General features: G+C 37.4%; 1 protein-coding gene across 1 annotated transcript in view; it reads left to right on the forward strand.

Annotated features, from left to right (window-relative positions):
• Positions 1–3,784, forward strand: part of LOC149828024 (protein SEMI-ROLLED LEAF 2-like) — a 46,782-nt gene extending 42,998 nt beyond the window's left edge. The window contains exons 19-20 of the mRNA XM_090018321.1: positions 2,820–3,047; positions 3,126–3,784. Coding sequence (XP_089874447.1) covers positions 2,820–3,047; positions 3,126–3,290 — 393 coding nt within the window. The 3' untranslated portion in view covers positions 3,291–3,784. The remainder of the gene's footprint in view (positions 1–2,819; positions 3,048–3,125) is intronic.
• The last annotated feature ends 15,636 nt before the right edge of the window (positions 3,785–19,420 follow it).

Raw genomic sequence — 19,420 nt, forward strand, 5'->3', positions numbered from 1 at the left:
CGAGTCTTACAATAAGGGTTTAGACTTTAGAGATTTTGGGACGTATCAATGACTAGTAAACAAAGCTTATATATTTAAATATTACTAGTCCTGATGTATCTTATGCAGTAAGTAAATATATGCGTGCTTTACTTTAGTCACACATGAATGTGATGTGCAAAACTTTAAGATTTGTAAAAAGGATCTCTTGGAAAGGACTTCAATGCAAGAATAATGGACATTGCAATATAGATGTATATACTGATGCTGATTGGCATGATCTATGGAAGATCAAGGATCAGCATTAAGCTACTGCGCTTTTAATAATGGTTACCTAGTCTTGTGGAGAAGCAAAACACAAAGAGTGATGTTCTGATCCAGTCCCAAGGTAGAATACTGAGCAATGGCTGTTGGGATTTATGTAGAGTTATGTTGAAATCTATTTCTCACTAAGGTTGAGAAGATGTGAAGCTACCAATGACACTCTACTATGATAATGGAGTGACCATCTTTATAGCCTCTGATCCAGCTTATCATAAAAAGAATGAGCATATAGATATTGTTTGCCACTTTATTTGTGAGTATCAAATTCAAGCTCTTTCAATGAATACATGTAAGATCTCAACTTGAACCAGAGGACATCTTCATTAACGATTGAAGAATCAAATGTATTAGAAATTACAAACAAGTTGAGAATGGTTGACATCTTTTCCCAGCTTGAGGAAGTTAAAGATGTAATAGAGGGGCTATTTTGTCTTTAGTAAATATCCTGAGGTATTTTTTGTTACTTATACAAGTATTAGGTGTATATGTAATAGTTACTTATACTGGGGGTATTTTGGACTCCTATCAACCCTTTGTATTCTTTATTTTAGGGTGAATAGTTAACCGATAATGAAAAGGAACAAAGCCTAATTTCTCAACATTGTGTTATCATCTCATCTTCTTATGTTATTCTCTTAATCACTTCTCCTTAGCATCAATAGCTAGGGCATACCATGGATTATACAATACTTCCAGCCAGCTTCTCTTTTCATGGTTGAGATATATTTCAACCTTTCATTTTTATGACTTTTTTTTTTCATTTTCTTCCTCTGATTTTTCTGCAACAAATTTCTTCTCAATTCATCTACCATCTAGCAGCTTGTGACAATCTTTTAGAGGTGTGTGGGCAACATTTTGCCTTGTAATGGCCAAATGATGCTTCATTTAATTTGAGATACTCATCCAAGAATCTTTGGCTCATAATACTTACAGCAGTTAGGTTAACTAATCGATTATTTTCTTAGATCTGAATGCAAAGCTCGCGAGCTGAGTCTATTGAAAATGCCATTTTTCAAAAACAAGATATTTATGCAAAATTCCTTCAAACAACATAAATTGGAATTCGTCCTTGCATTTTAGGACCCTCTTCTTTCTTGAAAAAACAAGGAACTCGCCTTTATTTGAATGGATCTAACCTTCCTAAGGTTGGATATAGCATGCAAGGTTTGGTTCATGGATAAATCTTGTACAAATTGTTCTGTGTTCTAGATGCAAAAATGAATTCAAAACGACCCCTTTAACATGAAAAGTTGGCCCAAGACAGTTGGATGCCTTTTTATCTGGTCACTAGAAACTTTATGGAACTTTAGGTTCCTGACTGGTATTGACTCATATGCATGGGCTGTATCATACAGTAAAAATATAATACAACCCAGTATAGTTTGGTAGCAGCTGATATGGCATGCTAATCTTTACATAATGATTCAATGTTGTGTATCGTGTTGCTTGGAGTTAATATTGCAATATAATGTATTGTATCGTATGGTACAGTACATATACAACACTGTATATCTGACAGATAAATTATATAAATGTATGATTTCACAAAACTCTACAAGTCTATAATTGTAAGGAAATAAGGACTATGTTAAGACATTTTGATGAAATGTACTAAGACCTTGAAAAAGAGTTAAAGAACAAAGTGCAATAAAATGAAAAGATTTAGAGCCTAGAATGAATCTTGATGAAAAAACTGTTGTTACTGGGATATGTGTGTGTGTGTGTGTGTGTGTGTGTGAGAGAGAGAGAGAGAGAGAGAGGATTGTGTTGCTGAACCATGATACTATATGGTGGTACACCTTGTTTGCACGGATCTAGATGCCAAAAATCTAACAGTATAGATGTGTTGGACATGATTAATTACTATGTTAATAGGTTTAATCATCTGAAATATGCCATAAAATTCATTTCCCAAGATGGTGAAAAAATATAGGGCTGACAATTCATGAAGATGAGAATGGGTTAAAAATAACCCAAAGCATCATTTTGGAGTCAACTTTAGCTCATGAAAATAATAAATATAATAGCTAAGCATTGTCCAAAGGGCAAAGGTTAATTTTTACTTTTAGCATATCTACATAAATCAAGAGTGTGCCATTGTAAGTTATGATCATAACTGGACGATTCAAGAGCCGATTCTCACTAACCAGACCATGTAAATCACATCTTTAAGGTTAGTTTCATGAAAAAAAAAAATCATTTGGATGTCATAGTGATCTAACCATAAATGAATGTGTGTGCGTGTGAGTGCGCGCGCTGAATAGGGCACAAGGTAGGCATGACAAACTCAGGACATGGTCTAAGGTGTCTTTGGTGCACATGCTGAATATGCCTGGTCAGATTTGTTTTCAAACCTGAAATTGTGATGCTCATCTGATACTAGTTATGTCATCCCCTAAATCACCTAGTGAGGTGCCCATTTCACTAATCACAGGACTATCTAAATCTTCTTCCTGAACATGAATTTTTCTAAATGCAATTTTATATATTTATTCAAGACTATGAAATGTTTGCAGGTTTTGGAGACAGCAGCACAAGTGGGAAGACTTTCAGTGTCAGCTATGCCTGATATGCCGTTTAATGAGATGGCCAACAAGTGTGAGGCCGTCATGTTGGGAAAACAGCAGAAAATGTCCACCTTCATGAACATTGATCAGACAGTGGAATTTTCACTTTTCAGCTCAGTGCAAGGTTTTGAAGAAGCGAGACTACCTTATTGGCAAGTAGATCAGGTCCTTCAAAAGGTACATGCGTCCATTTGCTTTTTGCTTCTTTTTTTCTTATTCAATTGTTTTTACATATACAAGTATTTGCATCTGCAGACTGTTCAACCTTTCACTGAGGAGAATATCACAGTAAAACCAAACAAGTCAGCTGGTGAAGTTGCTTCACTCTTCTTCTCAACCGAATGCCAGAATCCATCTCCTTTCTTTAGACTTCCTGCATCAAGCCCATACGATAATTTTCTTAAAGCAGCTGGTTGCTGATACAAGAAGTGTTTAAGGTTTTTGTGAATTTCTAGCTGGAATGTTATTATAGCCATTGTTAAGAATTGGGGTACCACTCTGCAGCATCATCTCTCTCTATTATAGGAAGCATTTTCAGAACCTGCTGATGGCTGTTTGCTGTTGCGGCCATTAGAGAATTAGAGATGCCTCTTCTTGAAGATTTGAGATGGGGCATGGTTTTTATGAAGCTCATCTCCTTCATTCTTTATTCAATTTACTCCTTTCCTTTCTTGGGAAGTGCAAGTCGAACAGTGACATGGTGCAGAATTGAGGCCTCCTTTTGCTGAAATGATCAGCAGTGTGCAAATGTATGCTTTGGAGCCATGTGATGTACTACCATTTATTTATTCCTTTTGACCACTGTAATGAAGGTTGGCTTTATAAATAGTCATAATATTGAATTCTGCTAATGTACAAATATAATACACATAATGAAGAGGTCATACAATAATCAATAGAAACAGCCACAAGGCTTGTTTTTTGAAGGCACAAGAGTGAATTTTGATGCATGTAATTGTAAGCATCCATATAATGTCTTTGGATTTGCACCTTTTTTGAGTTGTTAAAGAAACTGTTCGCATAAGGAAAATGCCATTTTGGTTGCATTTATTGAGAGATTTGGTTCTGAACAATAAAGATTGTTTTTTAAAGGTTACACTGAGATTGTCCTCCAGCTTGTCTATAAAAAAAAATTTAAGTTGGTCCATGAAAATAAAAACTAGATGGATTTGGGTTGGTTTAAGTTTGATCCAAAGGCAAAATCGAGCTTGTCAAAAACCTGATTTTCCTTTAAATGATTCATTTACATGATCAAAATCGTGTACATGTGTCGGCCAATGCTGAAAAAATACATATTTCCATTTTCAGCATACTGGTTGATCCATGTACATAATCATGGACATGGGTTGGTCTGAGCATACAAAACTATGTAATAGCTCTTTGGCTGATCCATGTATATGTTTACAAACAGTTACTTCAATAAAACGTGTACCATACCATGCTGGTCGATCCATGTACATGTTTACAAACATGTATATGGATTGGCCAAACCAAAAGCACACCTTGACCAGCTTGCTGGATGATCTATGTACATGTTCATAACATTGACATGGGTCGACCAAACCTATGTATACTTATGGACAACATGCTGGTTGATCCATATACATGATTGAAATCATGTACATGAGTCGGATAGACGTGTGTACACAACCATGCATGCTGGTCTGCATATATATATATATATATATATATATATATATATATATATATGCAAAACTCTATAAAAACTAACATAAACATATGCACGTACATGAGCAGGTGTCACGATAGATCTGATCCAAAATAAACATATGATTTGGCAGATTTGAACTGAAATAAATATGCATGTTATTCGACAGATCTGATCCAGAACAACATATGCATGTTGTTCGGCATATTTGATCTAGAATAGCATATGCATGTTGTTCAGCAAATTTGATCCCATATAAAATAAGTGTACTTGGCAGATCTAAACGAGATCAGCATGAGCATACACTCGCAGATCTTAACCAAAATATATATTTTAGATGCATATTTTCAGGTGTATGTGATTCAACAAATATAAAACAACAAGGCATATTCAACTGAATGCGTATGAAACTCGACAACTTGAATCAAACTAAATATAATCAGGTTGCAGCAGAGACCTCAGCAGCAGACGCAATGAAGGACGAATGGGAGAGTGTACGCTACCACAGTAACCGAGCAGGACGATCAGGCTGACCTGATCGAAGGTATATTCATAGTCACTAACCATTTTGCTGGTATGATATTCGATTCAGGTGCTACCCATTCATTTATTTTATCTTCTTTTGCGAGTTTGCTTAACCTCATTCCATCTAGCCTAGAGACGATTCTCTATGTGATGTCTCCGATGGGTGTGTCTACTCGTTGTGGTAAATATCTTCTTACAGTTTGAATGGTCATTAAGGAGCATGAGTTGTCTACCCACTTGGTCATACTAGACATGACTTTCTATGATGCCATTCTGAGTATGGACTGGTTATTTAGACATAATGCTACCCTTCAGTGTCGGGGAAAGAAGGTTTTGTTGAAGCGCTGACTTGTCTGTGTTGGTCTTCCAGGCGACTAGGCCTGTGAGTGAGGTGAAGATCATCTCGACTTTGAAGATCTTCAAGTATCACAAGCTGGGTTGTATGGTGTTCTTGGCCAGTGTCTACGACAGACAATCAGGCGATACCTTTGGAGTAGTTGGATGTGGTTTGTGAGTTTTCAGATGTCTTTCTCCAGGATTTGTCAGATTTGTTGCCTCACAGAGAGATTGAGTTCTCGATCGAGCTAGTGTCTGGCACGACATCAGTTTCACGTGCATCGTATCACATGACACCTATAGAGCTGGTTGATCTGAAGAAGCAATTGTAGGAACTTCTTGATGAGGGTTTTATTAGGCCGAGTGCGTCCCCTTGTGGTGTATCTGTTCTCTTTATCAAGAAAATAGATGAGTCCATGCGACTCTGCATAGACTACTGTATGCTGAACCAGGTAACCATGAAGAACAATTATCCTTTGCCTAGGATTGATGATTTGTTTGATCAGTTGCGGAAGGCAAAGATGTTCTCCAAGATCGATCTTCATTCTAGGTACCATCAATTGTGGATCAGGGCAGAGGATGTTTCGAAGACTGCGTTCAGATCTAGATATAGGCACTATGAGTTCCTGGTGATGTCTTTCAGACTCACTAATGCTCCTGCAACATTTATGGATCTGATTAACCGGGTCTTCAATTTGTAGCTGGATTTGTTTGTCATTGTGTTTATCAATGACATTCTGAGAGCATGAAAGAGCATCGAGAGCATTTACGGATTGTGTTGCAGACACTAAGAGAACATAAATTGTATGTTAAGTTCTCAAAGTGTGAGTTTTGGCTTGACAAATTAATGTTCCTCAGCCACGTGATCTCAGAGAAGGGCATGGAGGTTGATCCAGCTAAGGTAGAGGTAATGCTGTATTGGGAGCAGCCGAAGACAATTTTAGAAATCAAAAGTTTTTTAGGATTGGCAAGCTATTACCGTCGATTCATACAAGACTTCTCGTGCATAGTTGCTCCTATGACTCGATTGTTGCAGAAGGGGGTAAAGTTTGTCTGGTCACCTCGATGCGAGGAGAGCTTCCATGAGCTAAAGAGGAGGTTGACCTCAGCCCTAGTCTTGTCTTCACCTTTTGAGATGGGTGGGTTCATAGTGTACAGTGATCCTTCGAGGACCGGATTGGGTTGTGTCTTGATGCAACACGGGAAGGTCATCATGTAGGTTTCTCTACAACTGAAGGTGGATGAGAACTACCCCACACATGACTTGGAGTTGGCGGTTGTTGTCTTCACGCTGAAGATCTGGCATCACTACTTGTATGGAAAATAGTTCGAAGTCCTTTTTTATCACAAAAACCTTAAGTATATTTTCACATAGCGTTATTTGAATTTGAGACAACACAAGTGGTTGGAGTTTCTCAAGGACTATGAGTTCTTCGTTGCCTACCACCCTGATAAGGCGAATGTAGTGGCAGATGCGCTGAGCAGGAAGACATCAGTCATGATGGCCAGCCTGATTGAGCGCAGTTAGGACTTGATAGAGGAGTTTGTCAGGTGTCAGCCGTTTGCAGACGATTTCCGATCCATCCTTTGTGCTGGGATGCAAGCATGACCCGATATCATAGATCGTATCGACAAACTTTATTCGATCGATCCGGAGTTTGAGAGGTTATGCATAAGTGCCCAAAAGCCTGATGCGTAGTTTCGTCGTGAGGAAGACATGACCATCATGTTTGAAGACCGATGGTGGGTTCTGAAGACACTATGGGAGGAACTCATAAGTGAGGCCCACAAGTTTAAGTATTCCGTTCACCCTAGTTCTACAAAGATGTTCAAGGATCTCCAATGAATTTATTAGTGAATCAGAATTAAGCAGGACATTGCAGAGTTTATGTCTCGGTGTCTCACCTTTCAGCAGGCAAAGATCGAGCATCAGAGACCTGATAAACTTCTTCAACCACTTGATAGGCGATGACATCTTGATGGACTTCATTGTGAGTTTACCAAAGACCCATCGCCAACATGATGCCATCTGGCTGATAGTGGACCGGCTGATGAAGAGTACCCATTTTCTACCGATCAGGGTCAACCAGAGTTTGGAGAGCTTAGCAGATTTGTATGTGGATGAAATTATCCGACTTCACAGGGTGTCATATTAGATTGTGTCAGACGGAGACCCTCGCTTTACGTCTCATTTTTTGTGCCTGTTATAGAAGGCCCATGGTACTATATTGAAGTTCAGAGTAGTGTTTCACTCACAGATTGATGGGCAAACAGAGTGCAAAATACAAACGCTTGAGGATATGCTTAGAGCATACATGCTAGACTGGGCAGGAGAGTAAGATAGGCATGTGAAACTTGCGGAGTTTTCGTACAACAACAGTTACCATGCCAGTATTGGTATGGATTTGTATAAAGCTCTATATGGCAGACCATGCATATCTTTAGTGTGCTGGGATAAGGTTGGAGTGAGAGCAGTGAAGTCTCCAGAGGCCATCTAGCACTACTCAGACCATGTACAATTGATCCAATAGAGGTTGGTTGTGGCGCAATGCAGACAGAAGAACTACGATGATCAACAGTGTAGGGAGTTCAGTTTTACCGTGTGTGATCACATTTTTGTTTGGATCTCACCTACGAAGAGTGTGTTTTTGTTCAAAAAGAAGGAGAAGTTGAGCCCTCAGTATGTTAGACCTTTCGAGATCCTCGAGCGCATTGATGAGTCAGCGTACCGTGTGACAATTCCTTCTCAATTTTTTCAGATCCACGTCTTCCACATCTCAATGTTGGGGAAGTATATGCCTGACCCCTCACATGTGATCTACTATGAGGCGGTGGAGGTACAACCTGACTTGACAATAGATGAGAGGTAGGTGGAGATTGTGGATCGCCAGGAGAGGACACTGCATAGTAGGATGATCCCGTTCGTGAAGGTGCATTGGCAGCATCATAGACTGGATGCGTGCACTTGGGAGCTTGAAGCCGATATGTGTGACCACTACCCATATTTATTCAGTAGGTTCTAATTTTGTACACAAAATTCTTTTAAGGGGGTAAGGATGTAATATCATATGTTTTTCTATGGGTTTTAAATTCGAAAATTTTGAAATTTTGGCTAAGTACTTACTAAATATGATAAATAGCATGAAATATCCTCAAATATAGGCGATGTCAGCTAGGTCTGGGCATGGCCCACAACCCACTCCGAAGACCAAAATGAGACGATTAATAATTATAAAACTTTTCATTTTTAATCTTTAACTTTGAGCAAAAATTAGGTTAAATTCAGGCAAAATTCGAAAGCAAAAATTAGGTAAATATATCGTTAGATGCATCTAGTAATTCTGAGAACTTTGATATTTTGTTTTTCTGAAATTGGGCTACAGTTGACCCAAAAATCATATTTTTAAAAAATGACCCACCTTTATTTTTACCATTTTCTGGATTGGATCAGATCAGATTTGTTTGATCTGAGTTGATATGGATCTGGACCCAATCCAAGACCTATATTAAGTAGGATCTTGTCTAGGTTGGGATCCATATGAATTTTGGATATAAATTTGGATCTTGGATTTGGATTCAGATCCAAAATCCAAGAGTAACCAATTTAAAACTTTAAAATCAATTTAAAGGTTAAATTAAGAGAGATTCTACTATGAGAGGACTTCTAGAGTGGGTGACAGCCTCTGAAATATTTTAAAAAAAATATTTATTTAATAATTAAATATTAAATAATTAATAACAATATTAATTAATTAAATTTCAAAAAATTAATTATTGGATAAGGTGGAGTTCTATATTTGGTAGAACTCAGCCTAGTTTGGTGTTCTAGAGGGGGTGTCACCCTCTAGATAGACTCCTAGTTAGTCAATTAATAAATAAAATAAAATAAAATATAATAGACAAGAAGACAATAATTAATTAGAGAGAGATAGAGTTCATCATTTTGTAGAACTCTATCCTCTATAGTAAAGAGGACTCTAAAGGAGGTGTCACCCTCTAGTGGACCCTTTTAAAAGATAAAACAAAATAAAGGGGTAAGAAAGAAATGAATTTCTAGAAAGATTATAAAAGGGTTGGACTTTCCCCCTCTCATTAGAATCAATATTTTAGAGAGAGAGGGAGCCCAACTCATGGGAGAGAAAAAGAAGAGAGAGAAAAAGGAAGAAGAAGAGGGAGGAATCGATCCGTCCTTTTCCACCATATTTTCGATATTTTTTCTCAATCTAGTCTCATTTCCAAACTAAGGTACAAGTTCCTCTCTAGGTTCGAACGGAGAGAAACAAGTTTAAATCAATTTCATGTAAGATTTTTAAGGAAAAAATAAAATCTGATTTCTGAAATCATGTTTAAACTCATGTTTTAAATTTTTGGTTTTTGTAAATCTTTGGATGAATTAATCTTACAAACAATTTCTAGGTTTAATCAAGGATTTCACATGGGGTATTCTTGAGTTGACATTATGTGCTGCTAATTTCCTGCTTCTAAATCTTGTTTTCATGCTGAATACAATGTATATATATATATATATATATATATATATATATATATATATATATATATATATATATATATATATATATATATATATAATTCTTAGCCTTGCCGATCTTGGCACAGACTGGTTTTTTAATCACTTATGTTAAAAAGAAAGATATGGATGTGTGTAAACATATTCAGACCTATCAATCTTAGTGATCATTGTATAGGCATGTTATCATATCTCATGGTTCAAGCATATAAGAAAATAAATACGTATGCTATAATGTAAATTATGTACATGTGTTTATATTTCTTTGTCTCATGTGAAATCGACATATGCTAGTTTTGTTGTCCTTTTTGACACAAAAAGAAAATTTTACAGGCTCATGTTCTTAGCCTATTTCATCATTGGATTATGTGTGCAACCGATAGTTGTATTTTTTTTTCTGCTATAAACCGACCTGCAGCATGTATACTTACATGCCAGCAGATCAATTACAGAACTGCAGCACATAGTATGTATGCAACAATATATCTATATGTGTGCAGATCTAGCACAGATCTGTCTAGTGTCTCATAAACGCAGATCTGCAGACTGCTATGCAAAATTTATTTATTTTTGGACCGATAATCAGACTCGTTAAACCATGTAGAGGACTGTTATAAAATAAAAATCAAATTGGAACATGCTTTATTGTGGACTGTTATTGGACTAAATTTTTTACCAATAATTAGTCTTGATAGACGACGTTATGGACTGTTAGTAAACCCACCTTTATTGGCCTGATAACCAGAATTTTCCATGCCTTATATGGACTACGTGAGCAAAAAATTTTTTGTTGGTCATGCTAGGAGTTGACTATTGGCCGACCGTCATCAGTTGTATCCAATTTGTATTCTATTATGGCATCACTTTGTGGACTATCATCAGCTGGATTCATAATTATATAAATTGTTTGATGTTGTTTGAAACTACTTTGTTGATATGAATATCTAACTGTTCTGCTAAACTTATGCTTATCAAACTGATTGTTGTTATGCATAACAAAATTATTCCTCATTATACAAATCTATTTTCATTGTTATGCATACTAACTATGGTTGTCATGCCTATCAATGGTGTTGTTGTATGCATCATAAACTCTGTTTTGTCTATGCTATTTTTGGGCTGCCTATAACCTTGCTGGATGCGGCCTGTTTTTAACTGCATTTGGCAGCGGTTAGGGGCAACAGTGCTGCACCCTTTGTGTAGCCACATAGTGTTGTTCACAACACTTTGATGTGCATTTTGGCAGCACAACATGTCATGATGCGGGATGAGACAAAATGCATATATATATATATATATATATATATTGAATATTAATTGTGCATGTTATACATTCAATTATCTTATTGCAAATGCTCATGTCATACACATTGAAAATTATGAAATTCATTTTGATGTTTGCATGAATATGAACATGTGCATATTTGAGAGCTTATGTATTAATTGAATCATGTTAATGTGTGTTGCAAGCATCTATTCACATGCGTATGCAAATTGATTTATATGTGCATTATTGTTGTGTGTGATCGAATGTGCATTGTGAACATGTTTTGAACAAGTGTGTGCATGTTCAATAAGAATTTTGCATAAGATACATATATCACTTGATATGTTTATGTGGTTAGATGTAAACCACTGTAGGTCATGTAGGCCAGGAGCATGTGTTGCTCCAAAATTTATTTTTATGCATTGCAAAATTTGTTTTGAAATTATTGGCTTTCCAAATTAGTTGTACTGTTAAAATGTAGTGGGCCAGGGCCCAAGTTGGGTTTTGCCTGTTGATTTGCAAAACGGTTCTTGTGTTAAGAACTTTAATTTGTTAAAAAGTTAAAAGAGACAAAGTGTAATTAACTTTCTTCCAGGATGTCTCTTCCATAGTGAGGAAATCCTGGATGAAAATTTTTGGAAAAGCATGAGGATACTCAAACTTCGTGTGCGATTGTGCCCCTAAATATGATGTAGTGGTTCACCTTTCAGTCACAATTTTAGGGAGATTTTAGCTATTTTGCCTGGGGGTGGTGTTGTTGACACAACTCCTGTTATTGGTATACCAAGAAAGTGGCGTCATTAGATATTGATTTTTCTAATGTCTCAGCATTAAATGTTGATTTCTAATGTTCTGATGGATAGTGTTGATTCCTGATATTGTTCGAGAAACAAGTATAGAACCCAGTAATAAAATACAAATTATGTGTTAAGCTACAACTGAAAACCTAACTTGGACATTAGAAATTGTTGTGCCCGTTTTGAGTATCTGCGAGTTTAATAAAAAGTGGAAACTAAAATTGTATGCATTTAATAGGGATATGCATACAAAAGCAAATTTGATTAATAACTTAATAAGTTATTCATGCATGTGCATTGAATCATGCATCCTTATTGTTCTGTATTAGTTTATGCATTCATACTTATTCTGTCTCATATAAAAATTATTATTGCACGATACTTTTTTTTAAATGCTTGAATGATAAACTGATCATGAAATTGTTGTTATATTTCTCTGAATTTATACATGAATTTGGTTTATGTCATTTCTTTTATGTTTTGATTTTTAGAGAAATTTATACAAAGAACTCTCGTTCTTACCCTGTATTTCAAAATATTTTTCAGGATCGAGAGGTCAGTGATGGGGGTGACTGCTATATGGGGCTTGTGAGTTGTGTGACATGTTCTGATGTTCTTGACAAAGTGGATCTATATTAGAGACTATTTATTTATTTTTGTTTTTATGACATTCATTTTATTGTTTAATAAAGTTGGTTATTTCCTTCGTTGATTCAATGCACTTTTACTTGTGGTTTGGTATTTATTAAATCTGTGAGACCTCAGATCCTTAGGTTTGGTTTTCGCAATTGTTTAAAAAAAATTTACTTTTCACGAGGATAAGTTGGGGTCGTTACATGTAATCACCTGTACACCCATAAAATGGGTCACTCATGAAAGCCTGATAAGTCTACACCTCTTGAATTTCTCAATTAAATGTTTAAATATATATAATTGTTAAATATTTAAAATTCACCAATTTTTATAAAATCAATGATCAAATAATGTTAATTAAATACTGAGATATTTTTTATATTTAATTGCCAATTAATTATCCATAAAATACCTGAATAATTTCCATTAAAATCCCCCAAAAATGTGGGCATTACATTCTGCTCCTGTTAAAAGAATTTTATTCTCAAAATTCCTTAAATGACTACTTGCATAAATCAGGATACTTTTTTGCAATATTATGAGGACGAAGTAGCGTTCAGTATCGTTCCCCATTGCTTGATGGAACTTGCAGAAATGATCTTTCTATTTTCCTAGAGTGACTAGAGGATCAACAACCCTTGGGAGTTTAATCATATTTTTTGCGAGCAGGTATTCGAGAACTTCCTCGAGCAATTGATCTAAAGGAGTGTACTCATAGTCATAACCCCAACCGTCACACTTTATCTTCTCTCGAGTGATTGGTTTCTGTGGGGTGCCAAAAGGCTTGTTATCATGCTGGAGGGCATCACCCTTTTTGCCTTTCTTGTTGTTGATATTGAGCTTGGAACCTTCCGTGCCACTGTCATTGTTGTTGTGAGTCGTGCTCATGGAGAATGTGACAAATGCTTTCTTCTTGACGGGAGCCTTTCTGGGACTGCCTTCAGCTTACTTAGACATTATTTTAATCATCATTTTCTTAAACAACTGATATGTGGAAGGATCGATGTCATCCCTATCAGTCTGACTTTATCCTTTGATAGATCTTGGAGAATTCATCTTTTCTTGTTCGCTACTACTGCCCTAACTGACACATCAAGATGATGCAGTCTTCTAGCCTGATCTTGTCTGAACCACTCGAGAATACCGATGTTCTCTGCAGATTGAGGTGGATGGTTAGAATTTGAGGATGACGATTTGGATAGAAATGAATAGAGAAAAAATGTTTGGTGAGAATCAGGTCAATAATTTAAAGGATATCCCATTACCAGGGATTGGGTCATCGCTGGAATTATAACAATTGTGTTGCCATTCTTAATGAAAGGAATGAGCAATTAAGATGTGTCTTGTTACCTAGGCGAGGTCGTCAAGCCATGATAGAATGAAAATTGTTGAAAGGAAATAATTTTATTGATAATAAACTTGACAAAAAGGGGGTGGACAAACAATCTGCCACCATTCAAGATAATCAGAGAACACTCAAGGACCAGGGAAAATGATAAAGAAAAAAAAAACTCAGCTATACTTAGCGAAGTGGTATGTTCCGGACCACTGAGTGGACTTTAGATCAAATTCTCACATAATGCCTGATTATAATCGAGTATCAATGCGCTTCTGCCTCTGCGAGAACTATCTGACGCATCGCTCTGGCTGATAATAGATGGAGAAGAATAGTTCAAATAACTTGAGTTGCTTGCCATGCGCATAAGTGTATCGAGGGGGTGACTCTTGACAGTCAAAGAAGTCCCATATGATTTCTTCTTCATGAAGGTTCTCGATCAAGAATCTATACTGAGAAATAGGTAGTGGCTCCTTGCCATTATATCTAAATGAACTTGCTTGAGTTGGCACGTGTCGGAAGAACCCAGATTGCAATGCATAGATGCACCCTTCTACTAAGATCGAATCTGTATATATCATTCTCTCTTTATATTTTGTCTACGCCAACATTCTCTATTTCTATACAAAGGGCTATTTTTGAATCTCTTACCTTTTTCTCAAAAACCTTCTCTGCGCTTTCAGGATTGCCGAAATCATGGCTTTTAAATCGCTCAAAAGGCTCGTTATCAATTCTAATTTTTCTCAAAATAAATCTAAGTCAGCCAGAATCTGCAAGGCAGAGGTCAGCAAAGTAACAGAGCAGATCAAAGAATTAGCAGAGTTCGACTCAGCGATTCAAGAATTGCCAGTATTCAGAAGCAGGATGAACCGTCGCCTTTGGTTCAAGATCTGATAGAGGATATCAATATTGGTTTAGAAGATGAGCCAAAAACCCTCAAAATTGGTTTCAACTTAAGTTCAGATGAGAAGGAAAGGCTCATCCATTTCTTCAAAAAGCACCAAGAAGTCTTTGCTTGGACTTATGATGATATGCCAGGCTTAGACCCCAAGCTGGTCGAACATCGTCTTGTGTTAAAGATGGACTGCAAGCCAATCAAGCAGAAATTAAGGAAAATGGATCCCCGCGTGGCACCACAAGTTAAAGAAGGACTTGAGGAGTTGTTAAAGGCATGATTCATCTGAACCATTGATTACCCGGACTGGTTGGCAAACATCGTAGCAGTTCCCAAAAAGAATGGCAAAGTCCGAATCTGCATTGTTTTCAGGGATCTAAACAAAGTCACCCCAAAGGATGATTATCCACTCCCCAGCATCGATCTTTTGATCGATAGCACGACGGGCCATGCCATGTTTTCCTTTATGGATGGATACTCAAGCTACAATCAAATCAAACTAGTCGCTCGTGACCAGTCAAAAACTTCTTTTACCACACCTTGGGGTACATTTTACTACACAGTCATGTCATTTGGGCTCAAGAATGCTGGGGCAACCTATCAGAGAGCGATGACAATTATTTTCCATGACCAGATGCACAAGAACATGGACGCCTATGTGGATGACATCTTGGTCAAATCTAAAGAAGGAGAGAATCATCTCGATGCTCTCGGCCAAGTCTTTGAAAGACTCATTTTGTACAAGTTGAAACTCAACCCGCAGAAATGTATCTTCGGAGTAGAGTCAGGCAAACTGCTTGGATTTATGATCAGCAAGAAAGGCATAGAAGTGGATCCTGCCAAGGCAAAGGCAATCATTGATATGCCGCCTTCCACCAATCTCAGAAGGTTGTGGAGCCTTCAAGGGCACATTTAGTCTATTCGGCATTTCATCTCCAATTTGGCCATGAGATGCGAGCCCTTCAATCACTTACTGAGAAAAGAAGTGAAATTTGAGTGGGGACCAAAATGTCAGCTCTCGTTTGAGCGCATCAAACAGTATCTCTTCAATCCACCTGTTCTGAAGCCACAGGAACTTGGAAAACCACTTCTCTTGTATATTTTTGTCAACCAGAATGCTTGTGGCAGATTTCTTACACAGTACGAGGAAGGTAGTCGGATAGAGCATGCCATCTACTACATAAGCAAGACTTTCATTGACTATGAGAAAAGATATTTTCAGATGGAAAAGACATGTCTAGCTTTAGTATGGATGTGTCAGAAGCTGAGACATTATCTCTTGGCGTTAAAAATCAAAATTTTGTCAAGGCTGAATCATCTCAAGTACATCCTTGAGCAACCTTTTCTTACTGGACGGATTGCAAAATGGCAAGTCCTCCTGATGCAGTACGACTTGGAGTATGTTTCTCAGAAGTCAGTCAAGGGTCAGTCTATCGCAGATCAATTGGCAGATTTCTTGCTGACAGAAGAGATCAAGGCGGAAGACGATTTTTCTGATGATCGCATATGTAGCATTCAATGATCTCTAGTGTGGACTATGTTCTTTGATAGAGCCAGAAATATGTCCGGCATAGGGATTGGGATCTTGTTGATCACTCCTGAAAAGGAGATGATTCCTTATTCCCTCAAGCTCAACTTGCAATGTACTCATAACATGACCGAATATGAAGCTTTGATACAAGGCCTCAAGATTTTGCAAGATTTCAATGTCAAGAGAGTACATGCCTTCAGTGATTTCTTGCTTGTTGTTAGCCAAGTTAATGCAGAATGGCAAGTGAAGGATTCAAAATTGATTCCCTATCAGAAGATCGCCTTGGCTCTCATAGACAATTTCGAGGAATTTCAGCTCAATCATATCAAGAGAGAATACAATCACATAGCAGATGGCCTAGCCTGTCTGGGTTCTATTTTGTCTTTTAAAGACAGTAAATCATGTCGTTCCTTCGAGATCGACAAACTTGATCAACCTGTCTTCATTCCAGCTGAGCAAGTAAACCAAGCCACTCAGAAAGATAAATCTTGGTATCAAGATATCAAAAACTTTATTGAAACTGGTGAATTTCTGCCAGAAATGTCAAGAAAGGAGTAATGTGCGATCCAACGCATGTCGGCCCGTTATTTCATCCTCGTTGATACTCTCTATCATCGTGGGTTCAGTTCTGAGTATGCCAGATGCTTAGATAAGGATGAAGCCATGGAAGTTGTCTGAGAGGCACACGAGGGAATTTGCGGTGGCCACGTCGTCTATCAAACACTCGTCAAGCAGATTATCCGAGCAGGGTATTATTGGAAAACCATGCAGCAAGATTGCCATCGATTTGTGAGAAAGTGTGTCAAATGCCAAATGCACGCACCTTCCATTCATGCGCCAGCCGCATACTTGCAGTCTCTGGTTTCTCCTTGGCCTTTTTCAATGTGGGCCTTTGACGTGGTGGGTCCGATCACTCCTTCGGCTTCTAATGGCCACAGATACTTTCTCGCAGCTACAGAATACTTCACCAAATGGGTCGAAGTCGTGACTCTACGAACAGTAGAAGGCCGACATGTGGTTTCTTTCATTCATAAGAACCTTCTTTGTCGTTTCGATGTGCCGCGCGATATTGTGTCTGACAATGGCAGCCATTTCAAGAATGAGAGGATGAAGACCTTGTGCTCAAAGTTCAGGATTCATCACCACTTCTCAGCTCTTTATTATCCTCAGGGAATGGCCAGGCAGAGGACACCAACAAGATTTTGATCTGCATTCTGGAAAGAACTGTGGAGACAGGACGTGATTGGCACGAGAAAATGCATGATGCACTTTGGGTTTACCGAACCACCATTTGAACTCCAACCAATGCTATGCCTTCGGAGCTCATTTATGGGACTGAAGTAGTACTACCTCTTCACGTTCAAAAACCCGCACTCAAGTTTGCATCACTCATTGAACTTCTGCTTGATCAGTATCAGCAACAGAGGTTGGTACATCTTGATCTGTTGGACGAAAGAAGGCTCAAGGCAGCATAGCATGCTCAAGCTTATCCTCAAAGAATAGCTAGGCACTATGCCAAGTCATTTATTGAAAGAAAATTTCGAGTTAACGATTTGGTGCTCAGATTGACAGCTCATCTCAAGCATCGGTCGCGGGGAAAATGGTCACCCAATTGGGAAGGCCCTTATGTGGTTAAAGAGGCGTTGTCTCGCAATTCCTATCGTCTGATCAACGGAGATGGGGTGGAATTGCCAGATCCAATCAATGCTCTGCACCTGAAGAGATTTTATACTTAAAATGTTTATTCTAGCCTTTTGTACCCTTCAAAGAGACTTTCAATAAAATAATGATCTTCTATCAAATTCTCATATTCTTCTCCATGGTACTGGGCATTTTATTTTGATCTATACTTGTCTTCCTTTATCATGTGCAGGCAGGATCAGACAAACTCTTTTTCTAAAAATCTTATCTAATTTTCAGTTAATCTTGTTATCTTTATTAATTGCATTCATTTTATTTTCCAATTTAATCAAATTTTCATCAATTTATTATCCATTTTATCAATTTTTGTCAAGTTTTATCAAGTTTTTATCAATTTTATTAAATTTTATCAATCTTTAAACCCTTTCAAGTTAAGGGATAAACCTAATGCCTCTTCTCAATAAGGTACTCTTTTGTTCTTTTACCCTTTCAGGTTAAAGGAAAAACCTGACCCTCGTTCTTCGAGGTGTGCCCATTCAGGATAAGGGATAATCTTGAGACCCCTCATAGGAGCACCGATGCTACCTGTGAGAATTCTTTTCCAAAATAAATTTCCAATAAATTTCTTTAAATTCTTCTCCATTTTTATAAATTTTATTCTTTTTCCCCCCTTCAGGTTAAGGGTTAAACCTGAACCTCATTCTTCGAGGTACGTCCCTTTCAGGTTAAGGGATAAAAACTGAATTATTTTCCATAAATTCTTCAATCTTTATTCCATTCTCCTTCAGGATAAGGGAAGATCCTGAAATCATCATAAATAATTCAAATTTTAGACCATCTTGGGTCAAGGATCTCCAATAAATCTCTAATCTTCTTCATTATCGGAATCTATTTTTACCTTTTGTCAAATCCTTCCAGAATCTGACTCCCGGGTTGGAATCACTTCCTTCCCATATGAGTTCTGACTCAGGTTTTTGTTTTGTTTTCTTTTATCTTTTAAAGATCCGGGTTCCGACTCAGGTTTTTTCTTTTTATTTTATCGTTTGAAGTTTTGAGTTCCGACTCGGACTTCCTATCGGATTCAACGCTCATGTTGGAACCGATCGTTCCTTTGAAGATTCGAGTTTTCAAACTCGGGTTTTCCATTTTTTTCATTATTTTAAAGATCCGGGTTTCGACTCGGGTTTTTCCTTTTTATATTTTTTCGTTTGAAGTTCCGAGTTCTGACTCGGACTTCCTATCAGATTCAATGCTCGTGTTGGAACCGATTGTTCCTTTGAAGATTTGAGTTTTCAAACTCGGTTTTTCTATTTTTTTTATTATTTTAAAGATCCGGGTTCCGACTCGGGTTTTTCCTTTTTATATTTCGTTTGAAGTTCTGAGTTCTGACTC

Source organism: Nuphar pumila, chromosome 10 (genome assembly GCF_984573655.1).
Source record: "Nuphar pumila chromosome 10, dmNupPumi1.hap1.1, whole genome shotgun sequence".
Lineage (NCBI taxonomy): Eukaryota > Viridiplantae > Streptophyta > Magnoliopsida > Nymphaeales > Nymphaeaceae > Nuphar > Nuphar pumila.